At 44.4% G+C, this 24,655-nt stretch overlaps 1 protein-coding gene across 1 annotated transcript; it reads right to left on the reverse strand.

Moving 5' to 3' along the window:
- Positions 1-214: 214 nt before the first annotated feature.
- Positions 215-5,220, reverse strand: LOC138356197 (uncharacterized). The gene is made up of 5 exons (XM_069311926.1): positions 4,805-5,220; positions 4,210-4,384; positions 1,484-2,225; positions 725-1,302; positions 215-679 (listed from the first exon to the last, which is right to left on the reverse strand). Exons 1-5 carry the CDS (start codon positions 5,218-5,220, stop codon positions 215-217), a joined length of 2,376 nt encoding a protein of 791 aa, XP_069168027.1.
- Between the last annotated feature and the right edge of the window lie 19,435 nt (positions 5,221-24,655).

The following is a 24,655-nucleotide window of genomic DNA, read 5'->3' on the forward strand; positions in this document are numbered from 1 at the left end:
CTAAATGGCCTAAACAACAGGCCAAAATACTTTTCTTTTACGAATTTCTCGCCAACGCGAGAACACTATGCGCTCCCACATATATCAAATTGTTGTCCGCAAAGTAGAGAATGCTCGGGTAAAGTGGATATGACTCTTACAGTAGGCGTGGGAGAAATATAAGGGGGGAAACACCGTCACATACCCCTCCCCTTAAAATAAGAGTCATATCTGGTTAGTGTACATGGGACAGGGCATCCGCAACCACGTTGTCCTTCCCTCCGATGTGTTTGATGTCCATCCAGTACTCCCGTAGTAGTAACGCCCACCTCGTCAGTCGTTGGTTGGAGTTCCTCATCTTGTACAAAAAGGTCAGAGGGTTGTGATCTGTGAACAAAAGAATAGTTATCGCCCCTCCTCCCGCATACACGTCAAAGTGCTTCAGGGCCATTACTAAAGCCAAAGCCACCTTCTCGACGGTACTATAGGCACGCTGGTATTTCACAAATTTCTTTGAGTAGAAAGCTACCGGCCTATGTACCTCACTCCTCTCTTGGGCCAACATGGCCACTATCCCATCGTCGCTGGCATCCACGTACAGGATGAATCTGGCTGAGAAGTCTAGGGATATTAATACTGGGGCCTCCATCAACAGTTTCTTGGTCTTCTCAAAAGACTCCTGGCAGGCCTCTCCCCATTTCTATTGCACATTATTGGAGAGTAGTTAGGTCAAGGGATGCATTACCGTGGAAAAATTCTTGCAGAACCCACGATAGTATCCTATCATCCCAAGATACCTCAACAACTCCTTACACATCCTGGGCACTGGGTACTCCCTAATGGCTGACACTTTGTGATCTACAGGGGTTACTTCTCCTTGGCCGATGACGAAGCCTAGGTACTCTAAGTGGGCCTTTCCAAACTCGCTCTTGGCTAGGTTTACGGTTAAGTTAGCCTCCTCAAGCCTCCTGAACAATTCTTTGAGTCTTTCCAGGTGTGTCTTCCAATCGTCGGCGCACACGACGATGTCATCGATGTACACTGTGCAGCCTTCGGCTCCCCTTAGCATCTCATTCATCATGCGCTGGAAACAACTACCGCTGTTTTTCATTCCGAAGGGTAACACCTTGTATTGGTACAGCCCGTCGGGTGTTACGAAAGCCAATATCTTCCTGGCCTCGGGAGACAATGAGATCTGGTAGTACCCCTTGAGCAGATCGACCTTGGATACGTATCTTGCACTACCCACCTGGTCGATGCAACCACTCACCCTTGGCATGGGGTGGGAATCTGCTACAGTGATGGAGTTCACCTTTCTGTAGTCTGTACAAAAGCGGAATGTACCATCGCTTTTCTTCACTAACAAGCATGGGGAACTCCACTCCCTGTTGCTAGGCTCTGCAAGGTCGTTCTCAAGGAGATACTCCACCTCCTTCCTCATCAGCTCTGGCTTCTCTGCGCTTACCCTATAAGCGCTCTGCTTGACGGGCCTGGCGTCCCTCACCTCTACCTCGTGCGTTACACTCGTGCCGTCGTGGCACGTCGGTAAAGAGAGAGGCATTCTCCCTTAATAGGTTCGTCAGATCCGCGCTCTGTTGTCCTTCCAGGTGTTGTAGCTTGTCCTCGATCTTCGCCAAACTCTCCGAATTGGTGAGATGGGTTCCGTCCGCCCTGGACCACTTTCCTTCCTCCTCTGGAAGTTCCTGATCCACTTGCATGCACAAAATCATCTGCTGGGGGTCTCGAGACATCATTTCGTCCTGCTCGGCGGCTCCTTCCTCAGGGAAGAAAGGCTTCAGGCGGTCGACATGACACACCTGTGTCTTGCGGGGTCTATCCGGCTTACGCCTTCCTTCCTCAGGGAAGAAAGGCTTCAGGCGGTCGACAGGACACACCTGTGTCTTGTGGGGTCTATCCGGCTTACTGATTTCATACGTTACAGGACCCAACCGCCGTAGCACCTGGTACGGTCCCTCGAATCGTGACTCGGTCACTCGGCTCTTACCCGGCAGCAATACCATCATCTGGGACCCAACCTGGAACTCTCTCGGCGTAGCTTTTTTGTCATACCATTCCGACATCTTACGCTGTGCCTCCTTCAGATGTTTTCCTGCTAGTTCCTTTGCCAGAGTGAGATGCTCCTTGAACTTCTGAACGTACTCGTTGACCGTCCCCACGGTCACTCCTAGTGTCCATTGTTCCTTCAGCATGGACAGAGGACTTCGCACCTCATGTCCATACACCAGCTTTAAAGGTGAGAAACCTAACGATTCTACCACTGCGTTACGTATGGCAAACAACGCAGGGTATACTGCCTCATCCCACTCAGCTCCCTGCTCTGCGCAGAACACTCTCAGAACGGTCTTCAAGGTGGAGTGAAACCTTTCGATCGCCCCTTGCGACTGCGGTCGTAGGGCGATGACCGAATCTGAGTCACTCCCCATCTTGTCACGGTCTGTCTGAACCATTTGAACTGGAATATACTTCCATAGTCCGTCTGAATATCCCTGGACATTCCCACCAAAGAGAGAAATCGTTGCAGCTGCCCGGCTACTCCTCTCGACGCCAAACGCCACATCGGGACAGCTATAGGAAATCTGGTTGACGCGCACATTATCATCACCAGGTAGGTATTTCCTCGTTTCGTCCGTGGCAACGGTCCCACCCCGTCGACCAACAGACGCTCAAATGCAGGCCCAAACGCAGGAACAGGGACTAACGGGGCCTTTGGTATCGCGGGTTGGCTCTTCCCTGCCCTCTGGCAAGGTAAGCATGTCTTACAATAACGCCTCACATCGGCGTCCATACCTGGCCAGTAGAAATGATCCCTGATCTTACGCAGCGTCTTGGTCACCCCCCGGTGACCTGCAGAGTCCACACAGTGCGACAGATCCAACACTGCCACTCTGCACTGGGCCGGCAACACTACCTGGTGCCTCGTACCTAGAGATTCTTCTCCGGCCTCCATCCTCACAGGCCTCCACTGTCTCATCAGCATTCCGTCCTATATGTAAAAATAAGTGGCCCTCTCAGGACCAACACGTCCTCCTTTGGCCTCATGAATCAATTCGGGGAACTCTATCTGCTGCAACTCCCCAAGACGAGTGCGGTCTACCCCAAGAGAACTGGTGAGGGTCACCTGTAACTCACCATCCGGGCTGCCTTCGCCCTCCACTCGTTCTCCGGGTTCCATTAAGAGGTGATCGATTCCCAGGCTGTCGGACGTCTCCTCTTCAGCCCTATCCGATCCACTCCCTCCGTGTCCGTCGCACCGCCTCGGAATCACAGCGCATACAGGGAATGCCACCGTGGCTATTCCCTTCTCGTCCCCACAGGCGTCTAGCACTCCGCCTTTCTCCTTATAGTGCTCCAAGCACTCGTCGCCCTTCACGAGGTTCGGGAGGACACATCCTCCACATGCGTCATTTCCAAGGATGACTTGTGCCTCCTTCTTGGGCATTGATGCACAGACCCCCACCACTAGGGTCTGGCAGTAATAATCAGAATTCAGAGTCACCTGGTGTAGGGGCGTTCGCACTGGGCCTCCCACAGTGGTCACACTTGCCACCCCCACACTGGTACTCTCGTAACCCTCGGGGAACAGGATTTTACTCACCAGGGTAAAATCTGCCCCAGTGTCTCTCAATATCTTCACTGGAATGGGGTTTGCATCCTCCATCCTTACGGTTCCCTCACACACGAATGGGTGAACTCTTTTCTCCCCACTCAGTACGGGTTCATCCCGCACACTCTCGGCCATCTGGTCCTCGACCCCCACGAAAGCAACGTTCCCCCCACTGCTTAGGGCGTTTGCATTCCCGCGAAAAGTGTCCGAATCCCCCACAATTGTAGCAGCGGAACTTTCCCCGGCGGAGACCATCCACCACCGCTCGCCCTGGCAATGCCTCCAGAGGCCGTCGCTCCGTGTGTCTTCCTTGCACCATCCGTCGACTCCTTCGTCGCAGCAACAGCTTCTGAGTTCTCAGCTTGGGACTTCTTCACCGGCTCCACAGCACTCTTTGATCCTCTACTGTCTCCACTCGAGAGGTGGGATTTGGGAGAACTCGCTCCTGTCCTCCATCCGTCCGTCCTTTTATAACTTCTACCATATCCCGAGTACACTGGCGGTCGGTGCTGTCCCTCTCGGCGTGGTCGTAAGGCTTCTTCCAGCATGTCAGCTCTGTCGGCCGCGGCCCTCAGGTCCTTTATATCTGCCTCCTTTACTCTAACCCTGATCTCAGGAGAGAGCACTGACATAAACTTCTCCATGACCATAAGCCTGTTGACATCCTCAGCCGACTTAGCTCCTTCGGATTCCAGCCACTTCAGGAACTTTCTCTCCATGTCCCTCGCCGTCTCTGCATAAGATTTTCCTGGCAAATGGGTACATTCCCTGAATCTCTTCCTGTAACATTCCGGCGTTAGCTTGAAAGAATGGAACACAGCCCACTTTACAGCATCGTAGTTGGTGCACTCCCTGAGGTCGAGCATGTTGTTGGCTTTGCGAGCTTCACCGGTGAGCCTAACCTGAACCAGCTCCGCCCACTCCACCCTCGGCCACTTCTTCAAGGTAGCGACCCTCTCGAAGTGGTCAAAGAAACCTTCAGCTTCGTTTGGTACAAAGACCGGCAAATCTCCCTGCCTCACTCGGCGGTCTTCCTGTTGTGGCGGGGCAGTTGGAGCTAGCCCTAGCTCACCTCGCTTCAGCTCAACCTCTTTGTTAGCTTCTACCTCTTGCTGTTTCAGCCTAGCTTCTAGCTCGCGCTCCTCTCGTCTCAGCTGTGCCTCTCGCTCCTCTCATTTCAGCTGCGCTTCTGCTTCTCGCTCTTCTCTGCGCAGCTGTGCCTCTCTCTCTTCTCGTTTTAGCTGTGCTTCTGCTTCTCGCTCTTCTTTTCGCAGCTGTGCATCTGCTTCTCGCTCTTCCCTGCACAGCTGCGCCTCCAGCTGCAGCTTCAATATCTCCAGCTTGACGCTGCGCCTGCTGCTGCTGGATCCCCTGCTGCTTCCACCAGTGCTCAAATGTTCTTCCCCACTGGCAGGTGTCTGTGGCCGTTCCTCCCCCAAAGGGTCATCTCGTACCCTGAGCTGTGCCATGATCTCCAATCTTTTCTCTCCCACTCTGGAAGATCTCAACTTTATCCCAAAGTGGTCGGCTATCGATTGCAGCTGTGCCTTGGTGCAATCCTCCAGCACCTGCTCATCCCTTGTGTCAATGAACCTTGTTACCTTATCATCCTCCATCTTGTGCTACGAGTGATAACCTGTACCTGATACCTAATACCACTGTAAAGTACCACAATTGCAACCTTTATCTTGATCGATATCCTGGCGAGGTCGCCAATGTCGGGGTACGCGAGATAAGTAACAGTATACAAGATATCCTAAGTACTTTATCCTGGCAAGGTCGCCAATGTCGGGGAACGTCCTTCAAGCGAGTAACAGTGTACACAAGATCTTTATCCCGGACACCTGGCAAGATCGCCAATGTCGGGTTTACCTTAGATGTAAATATAAGTATAAGTAACCGTTCTCGATATCCGGTCCACGGTCGCCAACGTCGGGGTGTCTCTCTCTCTACATGGACACCACCCAGTAGTATTAGCGATAACTGTTACTCACCGTAGCCCTGCGGGTCTTCACTCAATCCTCGCGGTGCCACTGTTCGCCAGGAGAGTATCCCAGTCGATCCCCAGCCAGCCTTATAGCCAAAGAATGAGTGGGAACACAGTTTGCTCTCTCCTAACCGTGTGCCCGCCCCGACAAGGGCTCTACCACTAACTGCAAGGTCGCCAACTGGTGTTTCCCGTGTCCAGTAACACGTCAGTGGTATTGTGGAATTGTGGTACCAGTGGCAGAGATCTCACTCATTAAATCTGGTCTCAGGCAGGTATATGTCTCTAATACTCTCACTCTTTGGAACTGTTCTATAGCAACAAGATATATGGAGGGATAATACTAACTCAAAGGTATTTTGTATTTTACTTAAAAACTTCAAGGTACTATATCCGTATTAGCAACGAAACATCAAGTACAATGCAGAAAGTAACTCTCTCTTCATAAAACTGGGGCTCGTCTAGAGGGTAACACTCCCCCCCTCCTGTCAATGTCATAATCAGCTGAGCGGCCCCCCTCACCATGCGAATGCTTAGTACTTGTTTCTTTGGCGTGAAGCGCCTGATTCTTTAAATTTGCAGGGATCACTATGTTTGCAATCAACACAATATTTCTATAATGGCAATAGAACGCAATGAATCACCACACTGATCTCAAGTTCAATAACTCATTTCTACAGCACTTAACATAATATTTCACTATTATGGCGTTGCACTGTACTTAATGATAATAAATGCAATCAGTTACGGTACTGACCTTAGATTCAGTAATTCCTTTCACAGGCGATAACACAATTAATCACTGCACACATGGAAATGTTATCCAACACACCAACATATGCATATATAGAGATAAATTCGTCAATATCAATAATAATAAGACAAATACTGGGCACACAGCCTACCACCAATAACTGGTACACTTATATATATATATTCTCTGACATAAGTTATCATATTAATGTCACATGAAAGAAATCAACGACACAGTAAACTCTTCAATGATAACAGGTGCATCCACACACCGCAAATATTTATACCGTGAGGGCTTTCTTCAGCCTCACTTCTCATCACTGTGTCCTACCGTGACATAGACATTAGCAAGCCTTGCTCACGACATGAAAGATACTCTGGCTAAATATATAGCTGACTAAAGGGGAATTGGGAGGGAAACTAGAATCACCTACTTCCACCTCACTGATGTGGACTCGCCCTCCGGTGAGAGTTGAATTGTAGCTCCTGATCCCAGCTTTTGCCTTGTTGTAGGGAATGCCCCCACACACACACTGATGCGTTCTCCAGGAACCCAATCAACGTCCCAAAATAAACGCGTCGTCACCGTGCTCTGTCCTTTGCAGGTCCGTGCTCCTCCAGAACGTCTTGCAGGGTTGGAGCCGATCTCCCGGCCGTCGACTTCTCCTCACAACTACGGCTGCCATCCTACTTCTCGGCTGCAATCGTCCTGATTCCCAATTAGTTTTCTTCTTTCACTGCTTCCCGGTGGATTGGCCCAGCCACTTCGTCGTCACTGAATGGGTGAACTGCCTCAGACGTCACATGTCACTGTACAGACTCCACTTCTTCTTCTTGCAAAGCACCTGTCCCTGGAGCACTTGTTGCTCAATAGTCTGTCGATTCCCTCTTCAATCCAACACATGAACAAGGGAAGACCTCACAGCGTACTTGCAGACTACGGGTGACGCGTAAAATCCACGGGAGCAGGGTACAACAGTCAACTGACATGACCAACCTTCGCACATCCGTCCACCTTGACGTGTCGTGTCAGACTGGTGGCGCCAAAGTGGCGCGATCTCCGGACCCCCCTGCCTTCATGACGTCATACTTGCCAGGGGCGGTTTTCATTGGTTCCCTGTGCCACGTCACTGTCAGTGACCAATCTGGTGCCACTGACGTCACATAGTTTTGGCGGCAAAATGGAGGGGCCAGCGCCATGTTGGCGCCCTAAATGGCCTAAACAACAGGCCAAAATACTTTTCTTTTACGAATTTCTCGCCAACGCGAGAACACTACACTCTCCCACATATATCAAATTGTTGGCCGCAACATAGAGAATGCTCGGGTAAAGTGGATATGACTCTTACAGCAGGCGTTGGAGAAATATAAGGGGGGGGGGGAACACCGTCACAGTACCCAGATTTTTCTAAACCTTTTATGTTGGTTTCAGATCAGGTCACAGATGCCAGTGATGTAGGCTTAGGTGCTGCATTACTTCAAACCGAAGGTCACAGAGATCACACAATAGCTAAGGCCAGCCGTACATTGTCTAAGGAAGAGAAAAATTATAATGCAACAGTGTGTGAAGCTCAAGCAGTTGTATGGGTTCTGAACCATTTCAGGGATGCAATATACAATTACCCAGTTCATGTTCTTACAGATCATCAACCATTAATTCCTTTGTTAATGAATAAGAATCCTGTCAGAAAATTTGCCAGATATTTACTCACAATTCAAGAATCTATTCCTAAATTTGGGTATATCCCAGGGAAACAAAATGTGGTAGCTGATGCGTTCTCTCAACATGTAGCTGCAATCCAGTTAAATTACCCAGCATTAGACACTACAGTAGTAGAGACAGAACAAAGACAAGACCCCATATGGGCACCATCATTAAGTTTTTGACTAAGCAAGATTCACAAATCCTAAGTTCCATTGAAAGAACTAGTGATGTTAGACAATTTACTGTGTAGAGTAGTAAACATAGGGACACCCCCGAGGAAATGTTGTCAGTTAGTCATTCCATCTGTCTTGGTACCAACTGTATTAAAGATTATCCATGATGATGCACCTGCAAATGCACATCCAGGAAAGGATCGTACACTCCAGCAAGGTTGATTGAAGTATTTTTGGTCCAAAATGGCTAAATCTTGCTCATTATGTTGACAGATGTTTAACCTCTTTACAGCACAAGGGACACGTCGTGGGACCTAACCCAATTCATGTGTACCCAGCGACTAAAGCCCCTTGGGAATGAGTATCAATGGATCTGCTGACAAATTTTGCAGAAACTGAAAAAGGTAACAAACACTTGCTTGTAATGGTTGAAGTCCATTCAAGTTCACGGTATTGCGAACTAGTTCCTATTCTGAACAAAATGGCTGAAACTATAGCCAGTGGATTCCATGACCATATAATTTGTAAATATAATATGCCAAAAGTAATTCTCTCAGATAATGGTCCTTTGTTCAGTAATAGTGTCTTAACTACTTTTTGTGAACTATATAACACTAAAAAAATTAGCATTATGTCATATCATCCAGCAAGTAATGGGTTAGCAGAGCATACTAACAGGAAAGTGTTCAACCCGTTCTCGCAAATTTAATAAGTCAATATTGACTTATTAAATATGTGCATAGGTGACATACTTAACATAATAGTTTCCCTTGAAAAGCTTCATAGAAAACACCGACCTTACCTAACCTACTTAGTATGTTAAGATAAGCATCTTATTGCTTCGTAATTACAATTATTACCTAACCTATACCTATAATAGGTTAAGTAACAATTGTAATTACGAAGCTATAAGATGCTTATTTTAACATACTAAGTAGGTTAGGTAAGGTCGGTGTTTTCTATGAAGCGTTTCAAGGGAAATTATTATGTTTAGTATGTCACCTATGCACGCAACTAATAAGTCAATATTGACTTATTAAATTTGCGAGAACGGGTTGAAGTGTTAGATGCCTTGAGAGTCACATGAAATTTTGATAACTGTAATTGGGATGAGTTCTTACCCTTAATTCAGTGTGTCATAAATTCTTCAATTAATGCTTCTAATGGAAGCAGTGCTCATGCTATTCTTTATGGTACAGATAAGATCCTTCCTAATGAATTAATCAATGTACCTCCTGCTCCTGTGTATAACCTAAATTATCTTGGTCAAGTAAAGCATAGACAAATGCACTAGTTTTTAAGAAAATACAAGAACACTTGTCCAAGGCAACTGCAGAGTTCACCCGAGCAAGGAATGCTCAAGCTAAGCCCAGTAAGATAACTGTCGGATCTGTAGTAATGGTACTTAACCAACACAGGTCTGGCACTATGTACAACTTAACTTAAGAAATTTTTAGGTCTATATAAGGTAATAGAGCTTATCAAGGGTAACAAGTACAAACTTAAGAATTTGTTAACAGGAGAGTTTATAAACGAAAAAGTTTATAAAGCATCTAGACCACATGATGTAAGCTAAAATTACTGCTGATGAGACTGATGCAGAAGATGACATTGACTTTACCCAGACAGATTCCTCTATTGGAACACCACCTACTGTGGTTGACAGACCACTTGACACAGAACAACCCTCATGCCAGTACTTATACTCTTAGATCTAGACCTTTAGTCTCAATTGTGCACTCACCACGCATCCATTGGCTAAATGCTAACGAGTTTAACAACCCAGATGACACCTGGTCACTTGCAGTTTCTGTTCCTGACTTTCAGTCAGAGCCAGAGTTGTATAGTGCTCCTGATGAATTAGGTGTTGACATTCGCAGAATCTATAATTAAGTGCTTTCTGCAGTTGTCTTTCTGGTAACTCCATCCCATGTGCCTCATGTATATACTGTATCATTGTATATACTTCTTTCAACTTTGTTTTTGTCTTCATTCAGATGCATTGTAGTGCCTACTGTGCCATTTGTATTTTTACAGTGCATGTCATCAAATGTTCCATAACTGTTCTAGCAACCACACTGAGACCAGTGACTTCTGACTGCTATCATTAAGATGTTAGCCTTTTTGGTCCAGCTTTTGTAAATAGTTTGTAAATATTGTACATAATTAGTTTTTATCTTATCTAATGATATGATTCACTGTGGTTGTTAGGTCATAACTTTTATTCTTGAAAATTAATGGCATGTGCTTGAAAATTATTATTTTCCAAGTACATGCCATTAACACAAGATGTTGATAATTTTGTTTAAGGCAATACTTGAGTTGTTTTGTTCATACCTAATTCTTAGACATGCTTAGGTTCTTCATGCTCTTGCTCCAGTTGACTCGTCAGCAGCAGATGAGGTGACTCGTCTGCTGAGTTCTCGGGGTTTGGCTCTCCTGGCGGTTCACGTGTGGGGTGTGTCCAATGTCTTGGCCGATGGCCTGTCTTGCTTCGTTCCCCTCTCCACGGAGTGGACGGTCGACGACACTTCCATCCGTTGGCTTTGCCGGACGTTCGGGCGTCCCGAGGTGGACCTCTTCGCGTTGGGGTGGTGGAGGCGCCTTTCCATGTATGCGGCGACCTTCCCCGATCGCGAAGCCGTCGGGGCCGATGCCTTTCGGCTGGACTGGTCGAGGTGGGGGTTCTTGTACCTCTTTCCCCCAGTTCGGCTGTTGCTCCAGATCCTGACTTGCTTGGAAACTTACCAGGGGAGAGTTGTCCTTCTGGCCCCTTGGTGGCCAGCCCAGCCTTGGTTTCAGGCGCTGCTTGCTTGGTGTCCGAACCCGAGGGTTTTCCCGCGGCTCCGCCTCTTTCAGCAGATCGGGCCAGTACATCACGTGGCTGGTTCGATCTTCTCCTCAAGTCTTCGAGTATGTTTTTTTTACTCGAGTCTATCATCATCTCTATGGTGATCAGGTGGCTTCTTTGTTGGTGTCCCACCTGCGGGCTTCTTCTCGGCGGCAGTATGAAGTTTCCTGGCGGTCCTTCTGTTTCTTTTTGCGTCTTCATCGTTTTACTTCGCTGTCGGTTAGGGTGGTCTTGTCCTTTCTCTCTTGGTTGTTTCAGGACCGTCATCTTATGCCTAACACTGTCACCTCATATTGTACGGCGCTGGCGGAGCCGCTTCAGCTTGCCTTCGGTATCGATGTTACGTCTGCGCCGTTTCACAAGTTGTCTCCTGCTTTGTTTCACCTCCGGCCTGCTCATGCGCCACCTGAGCCGTCCTGGTCTTTGGACAGAGTGCTCGCTTACCTTTCGTCTCCTCGTTTCGTCGTGGCCCCTTCGGTCCAGGATTGTTTCTCCAAGGCTCTTTTTTCTTGACATTAGCCTCTGGGGGTCGGGTCGGGAAGCTTCATGCTCTCCTCCGGCACAGGGGTTTCTGTTCTTTCGGTCGTGACAATTGTTTTGTTCGCCTGCAGCCGTCTCCCTCTTTCTGGCGAAGAATGAGACTGCTGCATTCTGGAGGTGTCCGTGGGTGGTTGATACTTGGTTGGTTCGGCCGGGGGTTCATCATGCTTTGTGTCCGGTTGTGGCTTTTTGCCGTTATTTGCACGCCACAGCTTCTGTGTCTGGGGACGAGGTTTGGGTAGATCCGGTTTCCCTTCTTCCCTGTTCGCGGGTTCGGGTCTCCCAGGTCGTCCGCAGGGTTATCAAATCCAGCCAGCCTGCGGTTTATCCCCCTGCCCATGACGTCTGTAAGTTCGCGGGTCTTGCTGCCGTCTTTGGGAACATGTCTTGGTCTGATATTCGGGAGAGGGGTTTTGGTGGTCGAACACGGTGCTGGCTGCTCGTTACCTCGTTAATGTCCCTGGGCCCCATCGGGCCTGTGTTGCTTTGGGTCGGTGGTTGCAGCCAGTTGTCTCGACTTCGAGTTGAGGAGTGAGCGACGACCGCGTCCCGGGTAAGTCCCCTCTTTTTCCGTCTGTGGGTAGTTAGCTCTGAGGAGCCGACAGGGCTCCCCCAGAAAACCAGGTTGAATGTAATAAAATGCAATTTTCTGGGTGAGTCCCAGAGGCTTCCCGGCATCCCTCCCTCCCTCCGGTCGGCGGGTTTTCGTGTTTTTGACATCCAGCCTCAGACCTGAGGTGTGGGTAGCAGGCGTGAAGGGTCTGCGGCTCCCCCTTCCCCCTCCCGGGGAGGAGGGGAGCTGCGCAGACAGTGGCACGACGACGTGTGATGTCATACTATTTCTGTTGGTGAGTTCTATCCCCTAGTTCGGCTTTTGGTAGCAATCTTAACCAGAATAGGGGGTTTGTTTTGTGGATCTTACCTTTCTGGTTGCCTGATCAGGTCGATGGCAGACATAGAATGCTCCCAACCACACGGAGGTTTCTATAGGCCATTGCTCCCCTTGCCTCTCTGAGGGGCCCGGTTCCGGCCGAGGTCCCCGGTAGGTCTAAGAACTCCATACACATGACTGATGCCAAAGTCTGACATTAGCATGTCAGCCTGGGATAGCTCCGGGGAGTCTCCGGTACTCACCCAGAAAATGGTGTTTCATTGACTAAGTTTTTTCTTATGGTTTTTCTTATGAAATGGTTTTTTGACTAAGTCCATTCATCTATCGGTTGGCCCCAAGGACGCATTCATCAATTTTAACATGCTGTTCATTCAAAATAAGAATTTTCTAAAATATAAATTAATGTTATATTTAAATTAATGGTATATATGAGCATACTGTAAAGATTTAGGCATTGGTTAGGTTAGGTATTTGGATTTCAATGTCAACATTTTTGAGTCGTGTATAAACGGTTTTTCATTCATAAACAGGTGAGGTTGATCGATGCATGGAATGCCATGAGAACCTAAACACCTAACCTAACCAATGCCTAAATATGCACAGTATGCATATAACAAAATTAATTTAAATTTGAAAAAACCCTGTTTTGAATGAACAGCATGTTAAAATTGATGAACGCGTCCTGAGGGTCGAGCGATGGATGGAATGGACTTGGTCTGAGGGAGAGTTCCACAGGAAGCCTCATGTAGCCTTAGTGAGACATTTCCATTCCTCCACTATGGTGAAGTCGACTCCAGCACTTTACTAGTGTTGCATAACCCTCACCTTGAGCCAGTGTTGCATAACCCTCACCTTGAGCCAGTGTTGCATAACCCTCACCTTGAGCCAGTGTTCCATGAGCCTCACCTTGAGCCAGTGTTCCATGAGCCTCACCTTGAGCCAATGTTGCATGAGCCTCACCTTGAGCCAGTGTTCCATGAGCCTCACCTTGAGCCAATGTTGCATGAGCCTCACCTTGAGCCAGTGTTCCATAAGCCTCACCTTGAGCCAGTGTTGCATGAGCCTCACCTTGAGCCAGTGTTCCATGAGCCTCACTTGCAGCCAGTGTTGCATGAACCGACCATGAGGCCTGGTCGACGACCGGGCAACGGGGACGCTGAGCCCCAGAAGCACCTCAAGGTAACCTCACATTGAGCCAGTGCTGTATGAGCCTCACCTTGAGCCAGTGTTGCATGAGCCTCACCTTGAGCCAGTGTTGCATGAGCCTCACCTTGAGCCAGTGTTGCATGAGCCTCACCTTGAGCCAGTGTTGCATGAGCCTCACCTTGAGCCAGTGTTGCATGAGCCTCACCTTGAGCCAGTGTTGCATGAGCCTCACCTTGAGCCAGTGTTGCATGAGCCTCACCTTGAGCCAGTGTTGCATGAGCCTCACCTTGAGCCAGTGTTGCATGAGCCTCACCTTGAGCCAGTGTTGCATGAGCCTCACCTTGAGCCAGTGTTGTATGAGCCTCACCTTGAGCCAGTGTTGTATGAGCCTCACCTTGAGCCAGTGTTGTATGAGCCTCACCTTGAGCCAGTGTTGTATGAGCCTCACCTTGAGCCAGTGTTGTATGAGCCTCACCTTGAGCCAGTGTTGCATGAGCCTAACCTTGAGCCAGTGTTGCATGAGCCTAACCTTGAGCCAGTGTTGTATGAGCCTCACCTTGAGCCAGTGTTGTATGAGCCTCACCTTGAGCCAGTGTTGTATGAGCCTCACCTTGAGCCAGTGTTGTATGAGCCTCACCTTGAGCCAGTGTTGTATGAGCCTCACCTTGAGCCAGTGTTGTATGAGTCTCACCTTGAGCCAGTGTTGTATGAGCCTCTCCTTGAGCCAGTGTTGTATGAGCCTCACCTTGAGCCAGTGTTGTATGAGCCTCACCTTGAGCCAGTGTTGTATGAGCCTCACCTTGAGCCAGTGCTGTATGAGCCTCACCTTGAGCCAGTGTTGTATGAGCCTCACCTTGAGCCAGTGCTGTATGAGCCTCACCTTGAGCCAGTGTTGCATGAGCCTCACCTTGAGCCAGTGTTGTATGAGCCTCACCTTGAGCCAGTGTTGTATGAGCCTCACCTTGAGCCAGTGCTGTATGAGCCTCACCTTGAGCCAGTGTTGTATGAGCCTCACCTTGAGCCAGTGCTGTATGAGCCTCACCTTGAGCCAGTGTTGCATGAGCCTCACCTTGAGCCAGTGTTGCATGAGCCTCACCTTGAGCTAGTGTTGTATGAGCGAGTCACTTTGAGCCAGTGTTGTATGAGCCTCACCTTGAGCCAGTGTTGTATGAGCCTCACCTTGAGCCAGTGTTGTATGAGCCTCACCTTGAGCCAGTGTTGTATGAGCCTCACCTTGAGCCAGTGTTGCATGAGCCTAACCTTGAGCCAGTGTTGTATGAGCCTCACCTTGAGCCAGTGTTGTATGAGCCTCACCTTGAGCCAGTGTTGTATGAGCCTTACCTTGAGCCAGTGTTGTGTCAGACCAGCCTCCACTAGCCATCGGATCCTCTTGTCAAACTTATTCATCCATGGTGTATGTTTCTGGAAAAACCACGACGCATACCTCGTGCACAGCCCTTGCTTCATCAAATACCAGTTGAATATCTGCAAAGAATACATTGCTATTGATAATGTACACAGTGACATGATTGTGAATGTTCTTAACCCTCAGAATGCGGCTCACGTCAGTCAACGTTTCTTTCTATTTTAAATCAGGAAGAATGAGTAGCATCTGTTTAACCAATATTTCCTAGTGAAATGTTAAATCTTGTTATTATACCTAAGAAGTCAATAATAATAATGGTTTATATATATATTTATATATATATATATATATATATATATATATATATATATATATATATATATATATATATATATATATATATATATATATATATATATATATATATATATATATATATATATATATATATATATATATATATATATATATATATATATATATATATATATATATATATATATATTAGTATATTTTGGTAGCAGTCTTTCCTGTAGACATATATTATTAAATATGACCGAAAAAGTAAGATTAATAATTCTAACACGAATTTTCTCAATCTTTCGTACATTACGCTTCACTGTTGGAGGTAAATCAAAAATCAATTCTCCAAAATTCATTTTTATTTCTAGTCTGACGCGACACGGGCGCGTTTCATAAAACTTATTACATTTTCAAAGACTTTAGTTCACAAATACACAACTGAATAGAACTTACCTATCTCCAATTTTATATCTACATTTGAGTGAGGTGGAATGGGTGATGTGGCATTAACACAAGACAGAACAAAATGTGGTATTAATAGGGTATTAATTTCATCAACACAAGACAGAACAAGAGTATTAATAGGGTATTAATTTCATCAACACAAAACAGAACACGAAACAATGGATATTGAATAGAAGTGTTTGTAGAAAGCCTATTGGTCCATATTTCTTGATGCTTCTATATTGGAGCGGAGTCTTGAGGTGGGTAGAATATAGTTGTGCAATAATTGGCTGTTGATTGCTGGTGTTGACTTCTTGATGTGTAGTGCCTCGCAAACGTCAAGCCGCCTGCTATCGCTGTATCTATCGATGATTTCTGTGTTGTTTACTAGGATTTCTCTGGCGATGGTTTGGTTGTGGGAAGAGATTATATGTTCCTTAATGGAGCCCTGTTGCTTATGCATCGTTAAACGCCTAGAAAGAGATGTTGTTGTCTTGCCTATATACTGGGTTTTTTGGAGCTTACAGTCCCCAAGTGGGCATTTGAAGGCATAGACGACGTTAGTCTCTTTTAAAGCGTTCTGTTTTGTGTCTGGAGAGTTTCTCATGAGTAGGCTGGCCGTTTTTCTGGTTTTATAGTAAATCGTCAGTTGTATCCTCTGATTTTTGTCTGTAGGGATAACGTTTCTATTAACAATATCTTTCAGGACCCTTTCCTCCGTTTTATGAGCTGTGGAAAAGAAGTTCCTGTAAAATAGTCTAATAGGGGGTATAGGTGTTGTGTTAGTTGTCTCTTCAGAGGTTGCATGGCTTTTCACTTTCCTTCTTATGATGTCTTCGACGAAACCATTGGAGAAGCCGTTATTGACTAGGACCTGCCTTACCCTACAGAGTTCTTCGTCGACTTGCTTCCATTCTGAGCTGTGGCTGAGAGCACGGTCGACATATGCGTTAACAACACTCCTCTTGTACCTGTCTGGGCAGTCGCTGTTGGCATTTAGGCACATTCCTATGTTTGTTTCCTTAGTGTAGACTGCAGTGTGGAAACCTCCGCCCTTTTCCATGACTGTTACATCTAGAAAGGGCAGCTTCCTATCCTTTTCCATCTCGTAAGTGAAACGCAGCACGGAACTCTGCTCAAATGCCTCCTTCAGTTCCTGCAGATGTCTGACATCAGGTACCTGTGTAAAAATGTCGTCAACATACCTGCAGTATATGGCCGGTTTCAAGTTCATGTCGACTAAGACATTTTGCTCGATGGTACCCATGTAGAAGTTTGCAAACAGGATGAGCTGTGGAAATGAGCTGTGGAAAAGAAGTTCCTGTAAAATAGTCTAATAGGGGGTATAGGTGTTGTGTTAGTTATATATATATATATATATATATATATATATATATATATATATATATATATATATATATATATATATATATATATATATATATATATATATATATATATATATATATATATATATATATATATATATATATATATATATATATATATATATATATATATTAGTATATTTTGGTAGCAGTCTTTCCTGTAGACATATATTATTAAATATGACCGAAAAAGTAAGATTAACTAATTCTAACACGAATTTTCTCAATCTTTCGTACATTTCTTTTCACTGTTGGAGGTAAATCAAAAATCAATTCTCCAAAATTCATTTTTATTTCTAGTCTGACGCGACACTTGAGCGCGTTTCGTAAAACTTATTACATTTTCAAAGACTTTAGTTAACACATACACAACTGAATAGAACTTACACATCTCCGATTTTGTTTATATCTACATTTGAGTGAGGTGGATGGGGTGAGGTGGTATTTAATAAGGTATTAATTTCATCAACACAAGCCAGAACATGAAACAATGGGTATTAAATAGAAGTGATTGTAGAAAGCCTATTGGTCCATATTTCTTGATGCTTCTATATTGGAGCGGAGTCTTGAGGTGGGTAGAATGTAGTTGTGCATTAATTGGCTGTTGGATTGCTGGTGTTGACTTCTTTATGTGTAATGCCTCGCAAACGTCAAGCCGCCTGCTATCGTTGTATCTATCGATGATTTCTGTGTTGTTTACTAGGATTTCTCTGGCGATGGTTTGGCTGTGGGAAGAGATTATATGTTCCTTAATGGAGCCCTGTTGCTTATGTATCGTTAAACGCCTAGAAAGAGATGTTGTTGTCTTGCTTATATACTGTTTTTTTTGGAGCTTACAGTCCCCAAGAGGGCATTTGAAGGCATAGACGACGTTAGTCTCTTTTAAAGCATTCTGTTTTGTGTCTGGAGAGTTTCTCATGAGTAGGCTGGCCGTTTTTCTGGTTTTATAGTAAATCGTCAGTTGTATCCTCTGATTTTTGTCTGTAGGGATAACGTTTCTATTAACAATATCTTTCAGGACCCTTTCCTCCGTTTTATGAGCTGTGGAAAAGAAGTTCCTGTAAAATAGTCTAATAGGGGGTATAGGTGTTGTGTTAGTTGTCTCTTCAGAGGTTGCATGGCTTTTCACTTTCCTTCTTATGATGTCTTCGACGAAACCATTGGAGAAGCCGTTATTGACTAGGACCTGCCTTACCCTACAGAGTTCTTCGTCGACTTGCTTCCATTCTGAGCTGTGGCTGAGAGCACGGTCGACATATGCGTTAACAACACTCCTCTTGTACCTGTCTGGGCAGTCGCTGTTGGCATTTAGGTACATTCCTATGTTTGTTTCCTTAGTGTAGATACACTAAGGAAACACTTTCTACACTAAGGAAACAAACATAGGAATGTGCCTAAATGCCAACAGCGACTGCCCAGACAGGTACAAGAGGAGTGTTGTTAACGCATATGTCGACCGTGCTCTCAGCCACAGCTCAGAATGGAAGCAAGTCGACGAAGAACTCTGTAGGGTAAGGCAGGTCCTAGTCAATAACGGCTTCTCCAATGGTTTCGTCGAAGACATCATAAGAAGGAAAGTGAAAAGCCATGCAACCTCTGAAGAGACAACTAACACAACACCTATACCCCCTATTAGACTATTTTACAGGAACTTCTTTTCCACAGCTCATAAAACGGAGGAAAGGGTCCTGAAAGATATTGTTAATAGAAACGTTATCCCTACAGACAAAAATCAGAGGATACAACTGACGATTTACTATAAAACCAGAAAAACGGCCAGCCTACTCATGAGAAACTCTCCAGACACAAAACAGAATGCTTTAAAAGAGACTAACGTCGTCTATGCCTTCAAATGCCCTCTTGGGGACTGTAAGCTCCAAAAAAACCAGTATATAGGCAAGACAACAACATCTCTTTCTAGGCGTTTAACGATACATAAGCAACAGGGCTCCATTAAGGAACATATAATCTCTTCCCACAGCCAAACCATCGCCAGAGAAATCCTAGTAAACAACACAGAAATCATCGATAGATACAGCGATAGCAGGCGGCTTGACGTTTGCGAGGCATTACACATCAAGAAGTCAACACCAGCAATCAACAGCCAATTAATGCACAACTATATTCTACCCACCTCAAGACTCCGCTCCAATATAGAAGCATCAAGAAATATGGACCAATAGGCTTTCTACAATCACTTCTATTCAATACCCATTGTTTCACTGTTCTGGCTTGTGTTGATGAAATTAATACCTTATTAAATACCACCTCACCCCATCCACCTCACTCAAATGTAGATATAAACAAAATCGGAGATGTGTAAGTTCTATTCAGTTGTGTATGTGTTAACTAAAGTCTTTGAAAATGTAATAAGTTTTACGAAACGCGCTCAAGTGTCGCGTCAGACTAGAAATAAAAATGAATTTTGGAGAATTGATTTTTGATTTACCTCCAACAGTGAAAAGAAATGTACGAAAGATTGAGAAAATTCGTGATAGAATTATTAATCTTACTTTTTCGGTCATATTTAATAATATATATATATATATATATATATATATATATATATATATATATATATATATATATATATATATATATATATATATATATATATATATATATATATATATATATATAACTGAAAACTCACACCCCAGAAGTGACTCGAACCCATACTCCCAGAAGCAACGCAACTGGTATGTACAAGACGCCTTAATCCACTTGACCATCACGACCGGACATAATGAGGTGATAGCCTAAGCTATTTGAACCACCCCACCGCCGGCACTCGGATAGTAATCTTGGGCATAGCATTTTACCAAATCACCTCATTCTTTGGGGCACACAGTGAGGAACACAAATGCGAACAAGCCTGAATGGTCCCCAATGGTTTTGGGGACCATTCAGGCTTGTTCGCATTTGTGTTCCTCACGTGTGCCCCAAAGAATGAGGTGATTTGGTAAAATGCTATGCCCAAGATTATTATCCGAGTGCCGGCGGTGGGGTGATTCAAATAGCTTAGGCTATCACCTCATTATGTCCGGTCGTGATGGTCAAGTGGATTAAGGCGTCTTGTACATACCAGTTGCTGTTGCTTCTGGGAGTATGGGTTCGAGTCACTTCTGGGGTGTGAGTTTTCAGTTGCATATTGTCCTGGGGACCATTCAGGCTTGTTCGCATATATATATATATATATATATATATATATATATATATATATATATATATATATATATATATATATATATATATATATATGTATATATATATATATATACATATATATATATATATATATACATATATATATATATATATATATATATATATATATATATATATATATATATATATAAATATATATATATTATATATGTCGTACCTAGTAGCCAGAATGCACTTCTCAGCCTACTATGCAAGGCCCGATTTGCCTAATAAACGGGGGAGTGATCACTATGCAGTTTCTTCTTCCTATGAGGTACAGTGTGATGTACCTAATAGACATCAGAGACGGAAAAAATTAACATTCCATATGGCTTGCACGACCACTTTATTAATTGTATTTCCAAATGGTATGAAGGTTACACAATGACGAATGTACATTGTGTAATCAATGTACATTCGTCATTGTATGACGAGTGTACAATTCGTCATACAGAGATCTCGTTATACAATTACTACCTAGTACGATACATGGGTGTGTTGGGGAACAGGCCATAAGCCTAGCCGAAGTGGACAACACCTTCCACCACCCAAGTGGGTCCTTGACCCCGTATTTGTTAAAGAACATGAACGAGTAAAGCAACTTGGAGATACATACAAACGAACCAAAGCACAAGGTGACTTGCATGCATTTCTTGTCGCAAATTGATAGGTGAGAAACATGAGCAACGTTACACGTAATTAACATTGGGAAGAGTTCCTACAAAGTATAAATGAGCAAACAACACTTGTTGAAGTTTGGGAAAAGATACGAAAAATCTCTAGAAGCAACCCAACCAAACCAATGCACCACAGCCCACTAGAACAAGCAAACATTCTCCTTGATCAATGGGCACTAACATCGAGCTACGACTCACTCCCAATTAACGTACAGCATAAACTTAATGACACTTTAGTGTCGGACCTTAATGATGTAACTGAATGTGAATTAAATCATGCACTAAAGATGGGCAAATCAACTGCTCCTGGAGAGGACGGTATTACTTACAGACTACTGACATTAGTCTCACACGTACCAGGTAATCCACTTTTAGTGTTGTACAGAATGGGTTTATGTGAAGGAGTATTACCTGATGCTTGGACAAAGAGTGTCATTGTTCCCATCCCCAAACCACACTCAGATAATTATAGACCCATATCTCTAACATCGTGTGTATGAAAAGTGTTTGTACGCATTGCCCTTAACCAACTCATGTATCGTATACAGGGGCACCTGTCACCCCAACTGTTGCTGAATACTTCTCTCATATTGACGCCTCCCCTCAAGCAGTCTTCATCGACCTAGCAGCAGCTTTTGATACAGCAAACAGAGAAATCATACTAGAACAGCTTGCCGAGCTGGGAATACAAGGGAAATTATTGAAATGGATAAAGGGCTATTTGTCTAATCAAACAGCATATATTTAGTTTAATGGTATTAAAAGAACAGAGCAAACACTTTGAACTGGGAACTCCACAAGGAGGGGTCCTCAGCCCCTTGTTGTTCAACGTTCTGATGCATAAACTTATTAAAGGTCTACCAACTAATAATGAAGACACTGTCATTTGTTATGCTGATGATATATGTTTACAGGCTGCCTCCGAGCCTAGAATGCAAGTTCTGCTCGACGCTTTTGCTACTAGAGCTGAGGAATGTGGCCTCCTTATATCTGTACAGAAAACTCGTGCCCTCATTCCGCGTGGTATTCCACCAGCCAATTATCATATAGATGGGCGAGCACTTGAAAACTGCGAGTCTTACAGATACCTTGATATCCCGATCAACGACCCTGGGTATCTTTCTTCTCTCAAGAGGAGACTGTGGGAGAGATTAAAGCCCTTGCGGGTCCTTGTTGGTGTCAATCATGGAATTAACGTGAGACTTGCTAGAATGTTTTATGTATCATTTATGCGCTCTGTGATTGACTACAATGCTCTACATCTCACACTATATACAGAAAAAAAGCTGAAATCCCTTGAAACCTTGCAAAATGAAGCTATGCGTCTCATCCTTGGGGCTCCAAAGTCCACGAGAATAGTTAATATGAGAGCAGAGTTAAAATTACCTACCATAAGTGAGAGAATTTTCTCTATTAGCACAGTTTTCAGCGTGAAGGCATTGCGTAGATCTCGGCAATACATGAAGTTTCAAGCTAAATTTTCTAATATGCGACACTTACCTGAGGTTTATAGAAGAAGAACGAAATCTGATTATGCATTTTGGTTCTGCAAGGTAGCCAACTCCATCAAAATATTAAATATGTACCCAACTCAATTAATGATTAATCAGCCAATTACTCCATGGGATAACTGAGATCTATCAGTTGATTTTGTAAATGCGCCCAAGATAGATAGTGTGCACTCTACATTATTAAAACAGTTAACACTGAAAAGCATCACTGAAAGTACTCAGAGTATGGGTAACGATGTTTATCAGTGCTATACCGACGGCTCTGTAGAAGAAGGTGGACGATGTACCGGATGTGCATGTAATATATTTGAACAATCTTCTCTCGTACAGACAGCAATGAAGCTCGTCAATGACTGGGCAAGTACAACTCAAACCGAACTTGCAGGCATATACCTTGCCACTGAATTTTTAAAGGACAAAGGCATTGGACTTATATACCGTGACTCGCAGAGTGCAATCCTGGCATTGAACGCACATAGTAGTAACACCCAGAAAATAGTCAGTGATATTCGAATGAATGTTTTAGCTGCTAAATAAAACAGATTTAAAATTAAATTCCTATGGATACCATCACATATTGGCATCTCAAGGCATGACACTGTTGATTTGCTTGCAAAGACAGCCTGTAGAAAACCAGTAGTAGAAATTGATATGGGTGTTTCATTAGCAGTGACAAAGAGAATACTTAAATATCTAATGACGATCTCACCGACCTAACAAATTCACAAAGACCTGAAAGTTGTAGCATTAAATATTATGATAGATATCGTGAAGAAACATTCATATATGGGACTAATAGAACAAGAGCCCGGCAATGTGATGTTATAGTGGCCAGAATACGCCTGGGATACAGACGTATCTGGCAGCTTTCTCAAAACTCAAATGTCGAGTACACAATGTGTCAACTTTGTGAAAGAGAAAACATGCATTCCTTTGAACATTATATTGTAGAATGTCCCATACTGACTGATTTTCGCCCTCCTGGGCTAAGGTATGCTGAACTGTGTATTACTATATGAGTACTGGAACACTTGATGATATATTGGACTTATACCCAAGATTGACCATGTAATGTATCACTTATACAATGTATGTATGTGATGTAACTACATAACCTGAGCTTATAAAAGCACCTTAATCACCTTCAGTGATTAAGTGCTTAATTGCACACTAGTTTCTCTATTAGCTATCTCACCCTGTTAGAGTAAAAGAGACAAATGTATTTGTATGCATGTGTGTGAATATATATGTGTATATATGTATATGTACGTATATGTGTGTGTGTGTGTGTGTATGCATATGTATGTACTTGTATGTGTATAAAGTATATGTGAAAGCTGAACACACCCCAGAAAGATTCGAACCCAGACAGCCAGGAACACTGTGCACCTTGGCGTACCTGGTTCCTTAGGCGCTTGACCACACTGACTGTACAAAAATGTTGGAAGTAGTGAGACTTATGTACCCAACATCCGACAGCGCTCAGTGGTTAACTTGGGCATAGATATTGCATCGAATCACCTCACTTGGTGGGGCCATGTGAGCAACACAAATGCAAACAAGTTTGAACAGTCTCCAAGCCAATATGCAACTGAAAACACCACACATCCCTGAGTAGGTAGTTGTTACTACCTACTCACTGCTAGGTGAACAGAGCCATTAGGCGAAAGGAAATGTGCCCAACCATTTCTGTCCTGCAAGGGATTCGAAACCATTTGAGTGTTGCCGCCGGAGGCGGCTAGTTTATTGTGCACCCCATACCCATCCTGTGAGCGGTAGCGCAAAAAGCATTACAGAGGGCACAAAAGGTCTTTATCAGACCTCATCTTAGATTATTACATAAACAATTTCATCTATCCTTCCCACCTTATAGTTACAATGTCAGCTAGTTACAGAGAAAGTGCTATTTCAAGAGCTATACATTTACAGTAAGTCATTATACATTAATGGTTGGTCTTATCGCTAATACATAATAGTTTGACCAATGGAGATAGTCATAGGGGAGCTTCTGTTTATTATTAGTCTTCACAATACACTACTTGTTTCTTCATCTCATATGTCGTTTATCTACTGGAAGCGAAATATGGATACAGTGCAAGGATTTCAGG

The sequence above is a fragment of the Procambarus clarkii genome, chromosome 71, assembly GCF_040958095.1.
Source record: "Procambarus clarkii isolate CNS0578487 chromosome 71, FALCON_Pclarkii_2.0, whole genome shotgun sequence".
Lineage (NCBI taxonomy): Eukaryota > Metazoa > Arthropoda > Malacostraca > Decapoda > Cambaridae > Procambarus > Procambarus clarkii.